Raw genomic sequence first — 16972 nt, 5'->3', positions numbered from 1 at the left:
ACACTCAGCCACCACCACTGAGCAGTTGGGTGCTGGGATGCCAAGGGCTCAGTCCCAACTCAGCCAAGGGCACCTTTGCCATTGGATTTTGCCTTGGGTTGAAAACTAGCTTAAACACTAACAATTGGATTTGAGGCTCCATGGCTGGGACTCCCCATCCCTGGAGTGTCCAAGGCCAGGCTGGATGGGGCTCAGAGCAACCTGGGGTTGTGGAAGCTGTCGCTGATCTTTGGTCCCTTCCAGCCCAAATGAATCTGTGCTGCAGCTCAGAAATTGCTTTTTACCAAAAAGCAGAGGATGGCACCAAAGCCTCTCCAAAAACATCCTGGCCTTGCCCTGCCACTCGTGCGTGAACCAGACCCCAGTGAACTTCAACCTGGGGCAGTCCCTCGCAGGCTGCCCTTGCAGGAGGTGAATGTTGCAGGTTATTAGCACAGACCTTCTCTGGCTGGCACCCAGAGTCAACAAGATCCACCTACAGCTGAGCCACCAGGGAAAACAACATCACGTGGCAGCTCCAACGTCACCCGCAGCCACCTCTGGCTGCCAACTCTCCCCACACCCCCTGTGCCTCTTGGCAGCCACAGCCAGGGCTGCAGGGTGGCACCGAGGCCCTGTCTGTGCCTGCCAGCTCGCTTTCCCGAGCTGTTGCTGCTGCTGGGGAGGACTGAGCCCCAGCAGAGCACTTGGAAAGCCCAGGTCTTTCTAAACATCCAGGGCAGAGCGGGTTGTGTCACCCAGAGGTGGGGCAATCTGCTCCTGTCCCAGGCTGGCTGATGCAGGCAGGGGTTGATTGCATCCATCCATCCATCCCTCCCTCCCTCCCAGCCTTTCGAAGCACCAGCCTGGCTGGCAGGGACAGCTCCCCCTGGAAAACTCCAGGATGCACCAAAGGAAACTCCTGTGACTCACAGGCCTGCAGTGGCTGGGGTTTGGAAGTGATCTTCAGGATCATCCCTCAGCCCACCACCACCATGGCCACACTAACCCTGTCCCCAGTGCCACATCCACACACTTATGGAACACCTCCAGGGATGGGGACTCCCTCCTGACAGTCTGCTCCTTTCTGGGAAAAAATATTTCCTAATTTCCAACCTAAACCTGATTTCCACAGCCACCTCCGAGGCCAGCAGAGCGAGCAGGAGGCCGTGGGGTGGATGTGGAGGTGAGAACTCCATGCCTTCAAAGGCAAGGGGCTGGTTTTTTTGGGCAGGATTACAGGGACACAGTGGAGTCACACCAGGCACAACGTGCCCCTGGGCCTGCCCAGGGCCTCAGCTCTGCTGTGTTCTTGCAGCAGGATGGTCACTACCCCCCTTTATCTGTGGCAATCCCACTCTGAGGGTTTGGGATGGCTGCAGTGGATCTCTCCAGCTGCTGGAGGATGCCTCACCTCTGTCAGGTGACAGGTTGGCCCGTTTGGCTGGAGGAGAGCTTGGCCTCTCTTTGTCTGCTGGCTCATATCTCTTCCTGCTTCCTTTGTCAGCTGCCTGCAATGGAATTGAAACAATGGAGCTGAGCAGCCACTTCCCTCTGCACAGGGACACAGGCACAGCCATTCCCTGCCTCCTGCAAACACCCTTCCCAGTAAACTCTGCTCACACCAGTGCCAGCCAGCCCTGAATCCACCTAATTCCCAACCACCAGGAGCCAACAGCAACAGCCCCTGCTCCGGGGGTAAGGCTGTACTAATTTCAGAACAGGAACAGGAAAAGAGCAGCTTTTTGGGATGGTTTTTCCCCAGCAGCACCAAGGATAGCAGATGTGAAGGAGGCATGTGGAGCCGTGCCTTTTCCAGGCTGTCATGTGTCACTGCACACTCCTCCCTCCCTCCAGAGCAGTTCCTGCCTCTGATAAAGCCTCCTCACGTCAGAGCACAGGGAAGTAGAGAAATCTGCAGCCTCAGACTGCGCCGGGGAATTTGGGCTGGCAGAGCAAAATATCAAAAACAGGAACCTGCCCACGTGATGGGGCCAACACCCTGCCCCAGCAGCAAACCCCACGGGGAACAACTCCCCCACATGGGCTGGGGCTGGCACCTGTGCCCAGGGCTCTGAGCGGGGCAGAGGGAGGGGAGCAGAGGGGGGCACCCCAGCTGCCCCCTGTGCCCCTGCACTCTGTGCCCAGCCCGCTCTGGGGTGGCACAGGAGGAGCTCCCAGAGCATCTCCCAGGGGAAAGGCCCCAGCGGGACCTTCCAGCAAGCGGGGAAGAGCCTGGACTGCAGCAGGAATGTGCCCCAGGGCAGCCGCCAACACAGCCCCACAGTGCAGCCAGCACAGGGCGTGTGCTGCCAGACTGGTTCTGTGTGCTGCCCTCCAAGGCAGCCCCAGACCTTCCTGGCTGAGCTCATCCCAGCAGTGCTGAGCCCGGAGTTGGGATCCATCCCCCTCTCTCCCACTGGGATCCATCCCCTCCCTCCTGCTGGGATCCATCCCCTCCCTCCCGCTGGGATCCATCCCATTCCTCCTGCAGGATCCATCCCCTCCAGCCAGGATCCATCCCTTCCTGCAGAATCAATCCCCTCCTTCCTGCTGGGATCCATCTCTCCCACTGGGATCCATCCCCTCCTGCAGGATCCATCCCCTCTGGCCCCCAGAAGTGCCACATCTACCACATGGCTCCAGGAGCAAGTGGGAGAAAAGAGGTTGGAGACAGGAGGAAGCCTTGGGTTGCACACTGGTTTAAACAGTAAAAAGCCAGCAGGGAATCCCAGCCCCAGGGATCCATTCCCACCTTGTTCAGGAGGGTCAGTTTGATCTCCTTGTGCCCGCTGAAGCTGCCCTGCTGTGCCTGGGGGGCTGAGGGCTGCTGGCCCTGGGGCAGCTGCTGGGATTTGCTGCCCGGGGTGGGCTTGGCTGATTTCAGGAGCTGAGCGGGCACATCTCGTTTCCTCTTCTCCTCTTTAGCACTGTCTTCTTTTTTTGACTTTCCTGTTGAAAGCAGAGAGCACAAGGGGTGACTTGGGAATGATTCCTGTTGCCTTCTCTCCCTTTGGGCAAGGGGATGCTGCTCCAGGGATGGAAAAAGCCCACAGCAGTTATCTCAGCTGCTGGACACGAGGTTAAGGGATCCAGGAAAGCCTGAATTTCCACAGAGAGCAACAAAAAAGACAAAGAACAAAAAAGCTTTTGCCACAGACTCTGCCACGGTCTGGAAGGAGCAGAGGAAGAGCAAAGTGATACAAAGCTGTCCAGATTTACATCACCTTCTAAGGATGAAGGAGAATGGGAGAGGCAGAACTGCCAGGCAGGAAAAGGGTTGAGACAAGGGTTGGCACAGGGATGGAAGGATGGGGACGCACATTTGCTCCACAGCACCTCTGCTCCTGCATCCCCTCTGCTCAAGGGTTTTCCCGGAGCCCACAGAATTCCCAGGGAAGGATCCCTGCTCCTCCCTTCCCCTCCAAAGGCTCCCCAGAGGGATCCACCCCCAGCACAGCAGGTCCCTGTACCTTTCTTCTGCTGGGCCGGGGTGGGGGAGCGGGAGCTGGCCGAGGACACGGGGCTGGCCAGGTCTGCGTACATGTCCTCGGAGTCGGCGCTGCGCACGGAGCTGCTGCTGGACGAGGCACTGGACACGGAGGAGACGCTGCTCACGCTCAGGGACCTGCCAAGAGACACGGCTCAGCACAGCCAGCAAGGCAGCAGAGCCTTTCTGCATCTCCCTGGATGCTGGGAAGCTCGGCAGGGAAGGATGCACAAAGGCCGTGTGTGCTGGGGTGCTGCTGGTGTGGAAAATGTCAAAGCTGTGGGGTGCAGGCCTAGAAAGTAATGATTATTTATAGCCAGGATTAAGGCAACGGGTAAACAGGTCACTGTTTGCCCAGGAAAACAGGGAGTGAAAGCAGGGAGTGCACTGGCACATCCAGGTCAGTGTTACAGCTCAGGGCAAGGGTTCTCTGGCAGGGTTTCTGCTGCTGGCATGCATCCACTGTCACGACTGATACCTCCAAGATGGAAACCTCCCAGCAGGGCCTGTCCCAGGAAGTGTTCAAGCCAGGCTGGACAGGGTTGGAACAATCTAGTCTAGTGGAAGGTGGCAGAGAGTTGGACTGGATGAGCTTTAAGCTCCTCTCCAAGCCAAACCATCCCACTCCATGAATATTCAGGCAGCCTCTCCAGCCTGTTCCACGGGCCACACCGCCCTGCTCTGCCAGGCTCTCTGCCTGGAAACTGCATTGGGATGACTGAAGGGGCTGTGGCAGCTTCAGCACAGACCAACCCTCTGCAGCCTCTGGCACCAGGAGCTGAGTTCTGAGAGGTCTCATGGATTCCAGGACGAGCCAGGAACCCCCCCAGGCCACCAGGCTGGCCTGCTGGGGGCACACAGTGCATCTGCCACGTTTCCCCTTCCCACAGAGCAGCACAGGCAGCCCCAGTGTGCTCCCATTTCCCATCCCTGCCCTGGTGCTCTCTGAAGCTCTTGCATCACCCCAGGCTGGGCTGATGAACGTGACAAGCACGGAGTAAACAAGCCGGGATTTCCGTAAAATAACGCGGACGCTGAACCTCGGAGCCCCACAGAGTTCACTGATGGGAATTTGCCATGCTCAGAGCCAAATCCTGCTCCAGCCACTGGTTTTACACCCCAGGACTACTCTTACACCCGTGTGCCAGGGAAGTGTTGGGTTTCAAGGCTCCGCCTGTGAGGATTCAGGGAATCCTCTGTGTGAGGAGATGAAAAAACCTGAAGGAATGACTGGAGAGTGGTTTGTTTTTCTTTGCTGGAAGGAGTTTGTTGTTTACACATCCCACAGACCAAGAGACTTGGAACTGTTCACTTGGGGCTAAGCACAAAAGGAACTGGACCTGCAACTTTGCCAGCAAAGGGAAAATATCATTAGCTGGGCCTTTTGGGGATTTTCTGACCTACCTCTCTTGACAGGCCAAGCATCTCCCCTAAGGACAGGAACCAGAGGTAGGAGAGGCTCAGCAGAGCCAAGCTCCATAGCCTGAAACTGTTCATTTGTAGTTTAATTAGGATGTGGGATCACCCTGGCCAGAAGGAGTTATTCTGGTCATCATTTAGCTTAAATGGGTACTTGGACACACATGACAGGATTATTTCCTTGAATAAACCACAAGAGAAATATCAGGGAATCATGGAATGGTTTGGGCTGCAAGGGACCTTAAAGATCACCCAGTTCCAACCCCAACACCTCCCAAAAGAGCAGGTTGCTCCAAGTCCTGTCCAAATTGGCCTTGGACATTTGCAGGGATGGGGCAGCCACAGCTTCTCTGGGCAACCTGAGCCAGGGTCTCCCTATCCTCACAGGGAAGCATTTCTCCTAGATATCCCACTGAAATACCCCCTCTATCAGTTTAAGGCCATTATATATTGTTGTATCACTCCATGCCCTCTCCAACGCTGTATTCCCACCACAATTCAGGACTTGCAATCCCATCCCCAACCTTGTCCCACCCTCAGGCACCTGCAGCTGGTGCTGCTGGAGCTACAGAGAGCTTCCACTGCAAGAAACCAAACCTGTGACCAACAGCCACAATCTCTGCTGTTAAGTAAAGGTCACAAAGGCTCAGGGCTGTACCTGGATTTCCTTGAGCCAGAGGGAGAGTGGGAGACTGAGGCAGAGGATGATCTGGAATGAGATCTGGAGAGAGACCGGGACAAGGACCTCGATCGGGAGCTGGAGCCGCTGTAGCTGCTGGCACTGCCACTGATGCTGCCACTGATGGTCCTCCTGCAAGGCAGCAAACCCCCTCCCACAATGAGAACTGTCATGGCAAAGAGAGACAGGGGAGGAAAAGCCCCAGAGAAAAGCAGAGATTTGCTCAGCACCCTCTGACCAACACCAAATGGCCTCTTCCACCACTTCTCCCAGTTTGTGTGGTGGGAATGATGTTCTGTGCTTGGGAATATCCCTGGGAATGATGCTCTGTGGTGGGGAACATCCCTAGGAATGATGTTCTGTGCTGGGGAATATCCTTGTGGTCAGTGTGGGCCAGCTGCTGACCCTCCACCACATCAGATCCGTGTGGGACCAAACAGATCCCACATTCCTTCCCCACTCCCCCACCTCCACAAGCAGCAGCTCTCAAAAATGCCCTTTTCCCCACTCCCACCCTGATTTTGCCACATTTCCTGTGCTCCACCTACTCCATCCTCCCCCAGCTTCCATGGACAGGAACCACTCAAGGTGAATCAGGACCACCCCAGCCCAGCTCTGCTCCCCTCCTCTCCCTCTCCAGGAGAAGGATTTCTCCCTGAGCACCGGGCTATGGGATTTGCTGGATGTCCCAGGAGACAGAAAGCTGGGATTTGCTGGATCTGCCATGGATCAAGGCTCCCTCCACCCCCCTGTCTCTCACCTCCTGGGTGGAGTCCTTGTCTGTCGTTCCTTCCTCCTGGCCTCCCGGTTGTCCCCTGCCTTGGCTGCCTCCGGGGCTGCTGCTGTAATTTTTGTGAGTGGCTGAGGGACTGGGAGGGCAGTGAGTTTCTTCACAGATTTCTCCCTGGAAAAATGACAATTTTCAGGTGTGTGATCCCAGGGGGTGGGCACAGAGCATTGATGTCCTCAGAAATGATGTGCTCTGGTTTGTTGTTTAATATTTTAGAGGTTATGGAATCCTGGGACGGTTTGGACTAGAAGAGACCTTAAAAATCATCCCAGTCCACTCCATTCCATAGGACACCCTTCACTATCCCAGGTTACTCCAAATCCCATCCAACCTGGCCCTGATGTGACTCCTGAAGCTTCAAACACTTGGCTGCTTCACCAGAACACAAACACCACAGATTTCCCTAAAGGGATTTGCTCCCCATATGCTCAATCGATTCATCTTTTCAGAGACAAATTACTGTACAACAGCCAATTCTGGAGATATTTGACTTGTAAATGAACTCCTGAAGCAGACTGGGTGGAAATGTTGTTTCTCATCCATGTAATTCCATCATTTTTATCCCAGACACTTACACCTGCTTAAAATCTGCCAGTCAGGCTTCAGAATGAAAAGTGCACAGTTAATGCAAAAATTCTCATTTTAACTCCAGCACACAGATCAGGAGGGTGCAAAGCAGCCTGTGTGTGCCTGGATCTGTCCCTTGGCCTGTGTTCCCTGAGGAAAACTGGATGGGAGCACCAATCCCACCCAGTGCAGGAGATGGGAACGGCTCTGGCTGCTCAGGGCTGCCCCATTTGGGGCTCAGAGCTCAATATCTGCATTTACCCCCTCAGAGCACAGGGTTAAGCCCATGGCACTGTGTCAGCCAGTGACAATAACCCCTGTGCTGGGGCAGCTGCCCGGCTGTCCCCAAACCAGCACTGCCAGGAGGGAGCAGAGGGCCTGGGAGGGCTGAGCCCCAAGGTGGAGGGGGAAAAACCCCAAAAGGCAGGGTAACAAAGGACAAGAATTGTGGCAAAGGGGATTGTCCTAAATTCTGGAGAATTCAGGGGGATTCCCATGGTGTCATTTATTTGCAGGTCAGCTTAGAAGAGGTGACATCACTGCGGTGTTGTGTCACCCTCCAACGTCCCCGTAATTTGCCACTGCAGGGTTTGTGAAATAGCAATTTCAGGAATTTAAAAGAGCAGCACGGCTGCCAGAACGTGCCAAACCCAGCTGCAGAGAGCTCCAGTCCTGTTTTCATCCATCTCCAGTGTGAAAAGTTGATGAGGTTGAACCATTTCTTTATTCTGAGGCTGTGGATTAACCAAAGCCACAGCAGAGGAAGGAATTTAAACTTTTTTATAGCTCCTATTATGTATATTTAGATTATACAAATATATCTGCACACAGAGAATGCTCCAGCAGTAAATCAAGTGTTTAAACACTTGTACACAGGTAATATTTAAGGATACTTGCACAGTTTAACTTGGATTTAATAAGTAAAAGTGCCATTATTTAATTAAATCTGCCAAGCTAAAAACCCTTCAATAAAGGTTGTATTTTACATCTTTCATTTCTTTCTTAAACTCAGTGAGGTTTAGGATCCCAGAATGGTTTGGATGGGAAGGGACCTCAAAGATTTCACTCCCTGCCATGGGACACCTCCACCAGCCCAGGCTGCTCCAAGCCCCATCCAGCCCTGGACACTTCCAGGCATCCAGGGCCTTCCCAGTCTGACAGGAAATATTCCTTCCCAATATTCCATCTAATCCTGCATTTCTTCCTGAAGGCCCCTGAAGGTCAGAATTGCTCACCCAGAGGAATTTGGGTCCTTACCCTTTCCCAGGAGGTGGCAATAATTCCCCTTTAGCCTTGGCCAGTGGCTTGTGAGGAGATGGTGTTGGAGAAGGAGAGGGAGAAGATGAGAAGGACCTTGACCTGCAAAGGAAGGAGACATCACTCAGCTCAGGCTCTGGGGTTGCAGGAGCTTCTCCTGGCTCTCAGGGCATTCAGCCACCACTGCCCCCTCCACAGGAATCTTTCTGAACTTATCCTGACTTTATATTTGGACTCTGTGCAGCAAAATTTAACTTCTGTCCCCAGACAATGGGAAAAGTAGGAAACAGAAGGAAAAATGAGATCAGCTAGAAGAGAGGCAGCCCAGGTATTCCACAGCAACACCTGAGGCTTCCTCCATCCTCTCTATTCTCTCCTTAGGGAGAATACACAGGAAAATAAGCAGGATTTTGAGTTTTATGTTCATCACTTTTTGTCCTGTTAACTCCTAGAGCAGTTCAACCTTTAAACAGCAACAAAACCAAAAGAAACTTGGGAGAAAGACAAAAAATTCACCTAAACCAAATCTGTACCTTCTGGAACCCAAGAAGAAGCATTAAGTGGAGCATCCCTAGGGTGACAGTCAAGGGCAGGAGCTGTTTCCTGAGCCCTGAGCACACACCACGTGCTGCTCTCGGGGTGATTCACCCCCGTGCCAAGACTGGAAGTGCCTTGGTTGCACCCCAGTGCCTCAGCAGCCTGACTCCTGTGTGACAGCTCCTCTGGGGACAGCTGGCACAGGGTGCTCCTCACCCTGTCACCTCGGGGAGAGGCAGCCAAGGGTGTCACCCACACTGGCACTGTCCTGCCTGGAGCGTGGATGGATGGGGAAGCTCATTCTGCTTCCCAGGTGGAATCAGCTCCCAGCTGAGCCTTTCCTAGGAAAGCAGTCCCAGAAGTGACAGAGTGTGCTCTGCCATCACCTGTGGGATCGGCTCTGGGCACCTGTGTGGCTTCAGCTCCTATCTGAGGAGCCAGTTCTCCTACTATGGGTATTCCAGACTTGGGAAACTGTCTGCAGGGGCAAGGAAGTAGCAGAGGAATAAATCTTAATCAGCATGGGACACAGGATTGCTACTTTGAAGTGTCAGGACTATCACAAGACACAACTGCTTTAATAAAGAAACGGGATTTGCTTCTTGAAATAGAAATCCCAGCTCCACGGAAAAGAGATGCTGCTGAACTCCTTCCAATCAGAAAATGCAAATGATGGGAATGTTAATCCACCACAGGCATGGGAAAGAGCCCAGCCACAACAGCACTGCACCTGTGGGTGGGAGCACTGGGGAGAGGAGGGGGTGGCTGACAGATCTCCTTCAGCCAACAACCGCAGCCTCCCTCGCTCAGCCAAGGGCTTGGAGTGCTCCATCTTAACAGAGCAAAGAGGAACTGTCAGGAAGCATCTGGAAACCATCCCACCACTGGTTCCCAGTCCCAGGAGCACTACCTGGACCTGCTGCCTGAGAAAGAGCTGTGCCTGGAGGAGCGACTGGAGTAGGAGCTGTACGAGGAGGACCTGGAGCGCGAGCGGGAGGAGCCGGACCCCGAGTAGGTGGATGAACGAGAAGAGGACCTGCAAGAGAAATATTACAATTCAGAGCTTCCTGCAAGAGAAATATTACAATTCAGAGCTTCCTGAGAAGAAATACTATAATTCAGAGCTTCCTGAAAAGAAATATTACAATTCAGAGCTTCCTGAGATTAAATATTAAAATTCAGAGCTTCCTGAAAAGCCCCCAAACTTTTGTTTCCAAAGGTGTTCTGCTCCAAACTCCACCAGCCTTGTCCTTGGGGAACTCTTAGTAATCAGCGCAGAGAGCTCAGCACCCTGTACCATGCAGCCCAGAGCCCAAAGCAGAGCTCAGCACCCCACAGCATGCAGCCCAGAGCCCAAAGCAGAGCTCAGCACCCCACAGCACACAGCCCAGAGCCCAAAGCAGAGAGCTCAGCACCCCGTGGCACGCAGCCCAGAGCCCAGAGCAGGCAGCAGGTGCCCAGCACACAGCCCCAGCCCCCGGCTCACCTGGAGGAGCCCGAGGCAGAGGCAGAGGAGGCCGAGGCTCGGCGGCGCCGGCGGGCGCGGCTGGGGGACACCGACACCCCCAGCTTCTTCTTGGGGGACTTGGACCGGCGCCACGGGTCCTTCCACTCGTCTGCCCGCTTGGACGGGGCAGTGCCCAGCGCCAGAGACTCCTTGTCCTTCTTGGGCAGCTCGGGCTGCCGGCTGCGGAACAGGGACACGTCAGCAGCCGGGCTGGGGGACACAGGGAGGGCACGGGGACAGGGGACACAGCCAGACATGGTATTGTGTAATCACAGAATAATATAATATAATATAATATAATATAATATAATATAATATAATATAATATAATATAATATAATATAAGTAATCATATAACTATAATTAATATAATATTTAATTATATTATATAATGTATAATATAAACGATAATAATATAGTATTATAATATAAAATTATATATACTATAATAATATAATATTATTACTATATAATACTTATTAATATAACATAATATAATATAACACACTATACTATAATACACTATACTATAGTATACTATACTATAATGTACCATACTATAATATAATGTAATAGAATGTAATAATAATATAATAATATAATAATATAATAATAATATAATGATATAATAACATAAGAATATAAGAATATAATAATGCTGTATAATTATTCAAAGATACTAGAATATAATATAATAATATAGTAATATTATGGAATAATTTAATGGCAATGATATATGAATATATTACATAATATTATTATACCATGTTAATATAGTATCAATATATCAATTAGCAACATTATAATATAATTAATAATAGATTAATTATTAATTAATGTTCATATTTTATAATAAAAGGTATACATGGCCATGGAAAAATCCCCAAATTCATGCCTTAGACTGATTGCTTACAGCTCCTGATCTCCCCTGTGGGATTCCAGCAGCATTATGGGGGGGTAAGGTGCTGGGAGAACTCAGTTTGTGAAGCAGTGACAAAGCAGAGCTGCTCTGTAAAGCCATTCTGGGAACCCCTCAGTCCCCCTGAGCACTCTGTGAGCTCCTGGCTGATTCCAGGCCCCGCTCTTGGCCTCCAAGGGCTGGACAGGAGCAAGAGGGAGGGAAGGGGAGAGCTGGTCCTGCCTGGAGCAGCCCAGAGCTGGAGCAGGCCCAGCCGGGGCAGGGGAGAGCAGCCAGCACCAAGCCAGGGTCACTCTGGTGTTGCCATCACCAGGACACCCCTGGGGCTGTCACAGGCCAGGACCCAGTGACCTCCTGTCCCCTTCCAAAGGGAACAGTTCCCTCCCCCTGGCCATAAACCAGGCTGGTTTATCCCTGGATTATTCAAACACCACCAAACAGGTGTCCAGCCAGGCCTCTCTCTCCACCTCCTCCCTCCCCTTTCAGGGCTCTACTTTCATTTCTCCTTTTTTGGTTCTCCAGGTTTCCTTTCTCCTCTCCAACCCTCTGAAAATAATTCAGGGCCAACTTTTCAGCACCTGCCCCAGACACTTCCTTGAGTACTCCAGGATGAGTTTCTTGAGGCTGAGACTTTATTACCTCTCTTATCTCTGGGTGATTGAACTGGAATTTCTCCTTGCCCTCACTCTAACCTGCACTCAGCTCCTCAATTACCTGCTTCCACCCTTCTCCCTGGGGTTTCAGGCAGAGTTTGTGAGGGATTAAAGCTTCTGAAGCCTCCTGCACTCACCACATCAGCAGGACAATGATGCATTTATTCCTTTCCTCAAAGCAGTGAGTTCCCAGGGAATTTGGGGGAGGAAAGGCCCCTTCCCTGCTGGGTTCAGCCAGCACCTCCCCATTACTCACAGCACTGCAGCAACCACTCCCCACACAGCTTCCTCGACCTTTTTGAGATAAAAAAGCCACCTTCGAGTTTTCTAATAATTCCGGGCACACTTCAACAAACCCCAGGATATTGAAAGCTCTTGGTCAGGAGCCTGGCCTTTGAAGACTTCACACCTCACAGATGCCTCATCCCCTCCTTTTTGGCAGAGTTTCCTCATCCCCAGCCCAGGACTGGGATGTGCTGACCTAAAAATCCAGCATCTGACTCTTTCCTTATCTCTGCTAATGTAAAAGCAATTTTGCTCTTTGTCCCACAACTCCCTTGGAATATTCAGAGGAAAATCCCTCCTTTCACGTTCATCCCTCCCACCAATCTCACCCCAGCTCCAGGAGAGGAGAACTGGATCCTCCATCCCACACGGGGTGCCCAGGAAGGGAGTCCCAGGCAGGGTCCATTCCATCCTTCCCCTCTCCCAGCACTGCTCCAACACATCCTGTTTAACTCAGCACTGATTAACTCAGAGTACCTGCAATGCTCTGGCCAATTTTTCCCAGTTACAGGCACAATTCCATGAGTATTTCACCTTGGAGGAGCACCAAAAATTGGAATATGTTATAACCTGCTAACATTCAGTAGTCCAAGCTGGCTCCAGGGCTGCTTCCAGCAGATGTTTACAAACCCATTTGGAATTGCCATTTCACCTCTGGAATATCCTCAAATCAACCAAGTGCAGAGAAAGAAGGAAAGGAAGACTGGGAAAAGCCTCCACTCCGTGCAGGATAAAGAGCAAGGAAAAAGGAGAGAAAACCATGTGAGGGTGCTCATGGAAAATGCCCAATATCCTGATCCAGTGTCCCTTCCCAGGGGATTGCAGTCTGTGAGCTCTGGGAGATGCAGGGGACACATTCTGCTGCCACAGGCAGCTTTATCCAGGATAAAACCTCTGGAGAAGCTTCTCCAGAATGACAAATCTGGAAACCAACATCTTTATCAGGGAGGTTTGGGTTGGATATTAGGAAAAGGTTCTTCCCTCAGAGGGTGCTGGGCACTGCCCAGGCTCCCCAGGGAATGGGTACAGCCCTGAGGCTGCCAGGATTGGATTTTGGTGTCCTGGGCAGGGCCAAGCATTGGCTGAAGATCCCTGTGTGTCCCTTCCAGCACAGGTATCCCACAAGTCCATGAACTAATGAATGCCCTCGCACCTCTCCAGGCTCAGTTCCCTCCTGAACCAGTTTTCAGAAACAAAAGCATCCTCCAGGATTTACTGTCCCTTAAAACCACCTCAAACTCCCATCCAACAGCCCATCCTGGGAGCTGGAACAGCTCCAGAGCCTGGCTGCCAGCTGGGAGCAGGGATGACTCTGAAAGCAAATCTCATTTACCTGCACCTATTACCTGGTTTGATGCAATTCCCTCTGGATGAAGTCACTTTGTGGAGGAAAGGTTTTTCCCCAGGAAAACCACATCAGAAAGTCTCCTTTTGGGGTGTGCTTGGCTTTTTGACTCAGCACTAAACGCTACAGATGAGGAAGGTGCTGCTCCTGTCATGAGAATTTCAAAGCCTTTCCTCAGAGCTTCCAACATGTGACATCACCAAAGAAACTGTTCAACCTAAAACTGGGAGCTGGTGCTGCTGGATTCATCTTCTCCAGTGAAATTCAGGAGGCAGGATGGAAAGTGAGGAGGAGCAGCTCCCTAGAGAACATCCCAATGACAGCCTGGCCAGGTGCCGTGGCTGGGAGATGAGGAAGGGAGGATTTCTCCTCACTTGCACTCCTACAGCCAGGTGATGTTGTGCTGCATTCAAGAAATTAAAAAAGAAGAATGGTTTGCTGCTGGCTCAGTGAGATCAACCTGCCATGGTGAAAAGGAGGGAAGGAGGGAAGAATTCCAGGCCTGGTGAGCCTGGGATCAGCTCAGGATTTCATCCTCATCCTCGCACAGCTGCCCAGGCTGCTGGCAAACCTCACCCACTTCAGCACAGAGTGGCAAAGAACTTTCATGTTCATCCCAATCTTTTTCACCAAATTCCAGTTTTTAGGAAACAATTGAAATATTTCAGAATTAACTGCTAAGTCTCTTCCACAAGGTTTTAGAAATAATAATTAGAGGGAAGAAGAGACAAGACAGGAGTGACCAAAAGCACCTGAATTTCCACCTAGGTCCTCAAGAATCACTCGAGCAGCAGCTTCCAAAGGCAATTTCACCCTTAGAACAACTGAAAGTTTTCTTTTCCAGAAGGAACACGCTGATGCCCATTTGGCTGGAATGCAATGACAGCAATCAGGAGAAGTGAAGCTGAACGTGGCTTTGGCAGGGAGAGGAGCAGCAGAGGCAGCTCCAGCTGGCAGCACCCCAGCGTGGCTCAGCCAGCTCCCAAATAAACCTGCCTCCCAAAAAAAAACCCAGCTGAACGTCACTGAGCCCAACAAAACTCTGGAGGGGAAAAAAAAAAAGCTGCCCAGCTGAAGTTGTGCTCATGCATTATGCAAATGCTGCCACAGCATTTCTAATCTTGGAGGGGAAAAGGAGCGTGCGAGGGAAAAGCTTCCTGTCCTTCCCCATCCCGGCCCAGGGAACCAAACCCCATCACCCCTGGGCAGCAGTGACGTCAGCCTGGCTTGGGGCTGCTCCTGCAGCTCCCTTCTGTGCAGGAGGAAAGTGCAGGGATGGTTTCCCAGCCCCTGTGCTCCTGCAGGAAAGCCGCGGTTGCGTCAGCAGCGCCGGCGCCGCTTTTCCTGCAGTGGAATTTTCCAGAGGAAGTGGAACTCGAGGAATGACTGCAGCCATGTGCCAAGGCAGCTGTGGAGGGACCTGTAAGTGCTGCAAAATAAATTCCAGCAGAGTGCAAGCACGCAGGGACTCTTCCTGTCCTGGAGTAATGGAGAGGGAGAACAGCTCTGGAAAGCCACCCCTGTGTGTGCAGGACAGGGAATGCTGGGCCTTGGAGCTGCTGCCCATGGGTCCTGGTGAAATATTTGAAATATTAGCAGGGAAAATGCTTTTCTCAAGCTGTTTCCATCTCAAGCTGAGTTATCAGTCACTTCAAAAAAAAAAAAAAAAAAAAAAGAAAAAAAAAAAGGAAGGATTTCTTCAAAGCCTGATAGGGAGAGGCTTGGAAATTAAAGAGTGGAGATAGGATCTGAACCTCCAGGATGAAATCATCCCAGCAGGGAGATAAAGCTATCTGAGATGGCATCTCCCCTGAGGGCTGAGCATTTGCCGCCTGGAGAGCCTCCTCTCCATGAGCAGGAGGCAGGATCCTGCCTGGAATGTGCCACTGATCCTGCCCTGGAATTACCCTGTTCCACTCAAATCCAGGCTGGGGGATCTCCCTGGAACTCCATCTCTGAAATGCCACAGAAAATCACATTCCTTGAGATCCATATCCGAGTCACTCACTGCTCTCCACCTCTGTTTAGGGTAATGAAACTCTGCTGCTGCTGCTGCTGGGGAAGTGGAGGCAGCAGCTCAAGGACCAAGAGAAATTCCAGGCAGCAGCAATTTTTTGCGGAGAGCTTGGAAAGCTTGGTTTGACCCACAGACTTTATCATGATGGAATCACAAAATGGTTTGGGTGGGAAGGGACATTAAAACTCACCCAGTCCCTGTGCAGGGACACTTTCCACTGTCCCAGGCTGCTCCAAGTCCCTTCCAACCTGGCCTGGGGACCTGCAGGGATCCAGGGGCAGCCGCAGCTGCTCTGGGCAACTCCATCCTCAAAAGGAAGAATTCCTCCCCAATATCCAATCTAATCTGGCACTGGGAGCCATTCCCTGAGTCCTGTCCCTCCATCCCTTGTCCCCAGTCCCTCTCCAGCCCTCCTGGAGCCCCTTCAGGCTCTGAGCTCTCCCTGGAGCTTTTCCTTCTCCAAGCTGAACACCCCCAGCTCTCCCAGCCTGGCTCCAGAGCAGAGCTGTTCTTATCACCAACTTCCCCAAAGTCCTGGGAGCAGAAATGAAAGCAGAGCTGTCTAAGCAGGTTCCATGGCTCGGGGTGGCAGCTGCACCATGAAAAACGGGGATGTAAACAAGTTGTTATCGTGTTTATCACAGCACAGCTTCCATGCAGGGCACTGCACTGAGACTCCAAAGAACCTTGGGGTGGCACGGGATGTGCTCTGAATGTGAAAAGAAGGGAATTCCTTCTCTGAGCAGTCCTGGAACTGCTCAGATCCTGGGGTCATTTGCTTCCCTCAATCCCCTGCACTGCTGGAGCTGCCCAGGGAGGTGCAGACGCCTGCAGAGCAAATCCCTGCCCCTGGATGGAGGCTGGTTTCCCCCTTCACTCAATTTTCATGGATCCAGGACTAAATCAGGGCATTCCAGGCTTTTACCAATGCCCAACTCCCCAAACAGGCAGAGCACACAGCTGTCTGTCCTGCCTGCTCCTCCTCCTGGGCAGACAAATGGCAACCAATGAAGGATTTCTTGTAGGAATGAACAGATTTCCATAGGGAAACCTAAGGATCCCAAATCCACCATCCTCCCACCTTTAGGCAGCAGGATGAGATGCCATCACTGAGTCCTCCACAACTTACAGCTACTTTCATCCACGGCTTCTACACCCAAAAAACAGGGAACAAATCCAGCTGGCAGCACTGGGAGACTACCAGAAACTCTCAGGAAAGACAACAACGACCCAGGAACACTCAGAATTAGAGATTCTCCAAAAAAAAAAACGGGTTCAGTTGCTTTGTGGTGCACACACCACCATGAATCACTCCATTTGCATTCCCTTCTTTTTGCCACTCCTTTATCTAATCAAGCTCCTTCCAACACTTTCTGACTTGCAGGCCCTGGATAACCTGCACTGATTCCAGAGCCTGGGTTATCCTGCTCATTAACGTGCTCACAGATTAACAAAGTCAACTTGAGCCAGCCTGAGAAAACAACACAAGGGTGAGCAGGGCCTGGGATCACGTCACCTTGTCACCTGC

At 51.8% G+C, this 16972-nt stretch overlaps 1 protein-coding gene across 4 annotated transcripts in view; it reads right to left on the bottom strand.

Moving 5' to 3' along the window:
- Window positions 1-16972, bottom strand: part of ZC3H18 (zinc finger CCCH-type containing 18) — a 44970-nt gene that overhangs the window by 2621 nt on the left and 25377 nt on the right. For 2 of the 4 annotated variants that reach the window (XM_063168181.1, XM_063168184.1), the window contains 8 exons: window positions 10205-10435; window positions 9629-9754; window positions 8182-8283; window positions 6328-6471; window positions 5547-5699; window positions 3453-3607; window positions 2735-2931; window positions 1394-1490 (listed from right to left, as the gene is read on the bottom strand). In XM_063168181.1, the coding sequence (XP_063024251.1) occupies window positions 1394-1490; window positions 2735-2931; window positions 3453-3607; window positions 5547-5699; window positions 6328-6471; window positions 8182-8283; window positions 9629-9754; window positions 10205-10435 (1205 nt within the window). The remainder of the gene's footprint in view (window positions 1-1393; window positions 1491-2734; window positions 2932-3452; window positions 3608-5546; window positions 5700-6327; window positions 6472-8181; window positions 8284-9628; window positions 9755-10204; window positions 10436-16972) is intronic. The other 2 variants (XM_063168182.1, XM_063168185.1) reach the window with 1 other exon arrangement.

Source organism: Melospiza melodia, chromosome 13 (genome assembly GCF_035770615.1).
Source record: "Melospiza melodia melodia isolate bMelMel2 chromosome 13, bMelMel2.pri, whole genome shotgun sequence".
In the NCBI taxonomy this organism is placed as follows: Eukaryota; Metazoa; Chordata; class Aves; order Passeriformes; family Passerellidae; genus Melospiza; species Melospiza melodia.
The sequence above is the reverse complement of the archived record's forward strand: the minus strand, read 5'-3'. Positions and strand labels throughout refer to the sequence as shown.